General features: G+C 56.4%; 1 protein-coding gene across 1 annotated transcript in view; it reads right to left on the minus strand.

Moving 5' to 3' along the window:
• MORN3 (MORN repeat containing 3) overlaps nucleotides 1-367 on the minus strand; it is a 10,606-nt gene that overhangs the window by 4,442 nt on the left and 5,797 nt on the right. The window contains exon 3 of the mRNA XM_021706149.1: nucleotides 1-70. Coding sequence (XP_021561824.1) covers nucleotides 1-70 — 70 coding nt within the window. The remainder of the gene's footprint in view (nucleotides 71-367) is intronic.

Below are 367 nucleotides of genomic sequence, written 5' to 3' on the forward strand. Positions count from 1 at the left end.
CGCTGCGCTGGTTGCCACACCACTCGCCCTCGTAATATTCCTTGGGTCCGAAAAACTGAATCCCGTAGCCCTGAAAGCACGAAGATGTACCTATTCAGGGGACCCCACCACCAGAAAGAGCAGCATCCTGCGAGGTACCCCGAGCTGCACACCCAGGCTTCTTCCTTGCTTTCTCAGCCCCTCATCCAAGGGGAGGGTCGTGCGTTGAAAGACTTCCCCACGCTGCCCATTTCTCTCTGTCTCTCTGCCTTCGTGCCACCGGCCATCAGGTCTTCCCTCCTCGCTGGTCTCTCCCTCCCTCCTCACATCTTCGCCACGCATCCTCCATACAGTAGCCTGGCCGCCAGAAGGATTTTTTTTTTTTTTT

The sequence above is a fragment of the Carlito syrichta genome, unplaced genomic scaffold (genome assembly GCF_000164805.1).
Source record: "Carlito syrichta isolate Samal-C Ts95f unplaced genomic scaffold, Tarsius_syrichta-2.0.1 Scaffold315243, whole genome shotgun sequence".
NCBI lineage: Eukaryota > Metazoa > Chordata > Mammalia > Primates > Tarsiidae > Carlito > Carlito syrichta.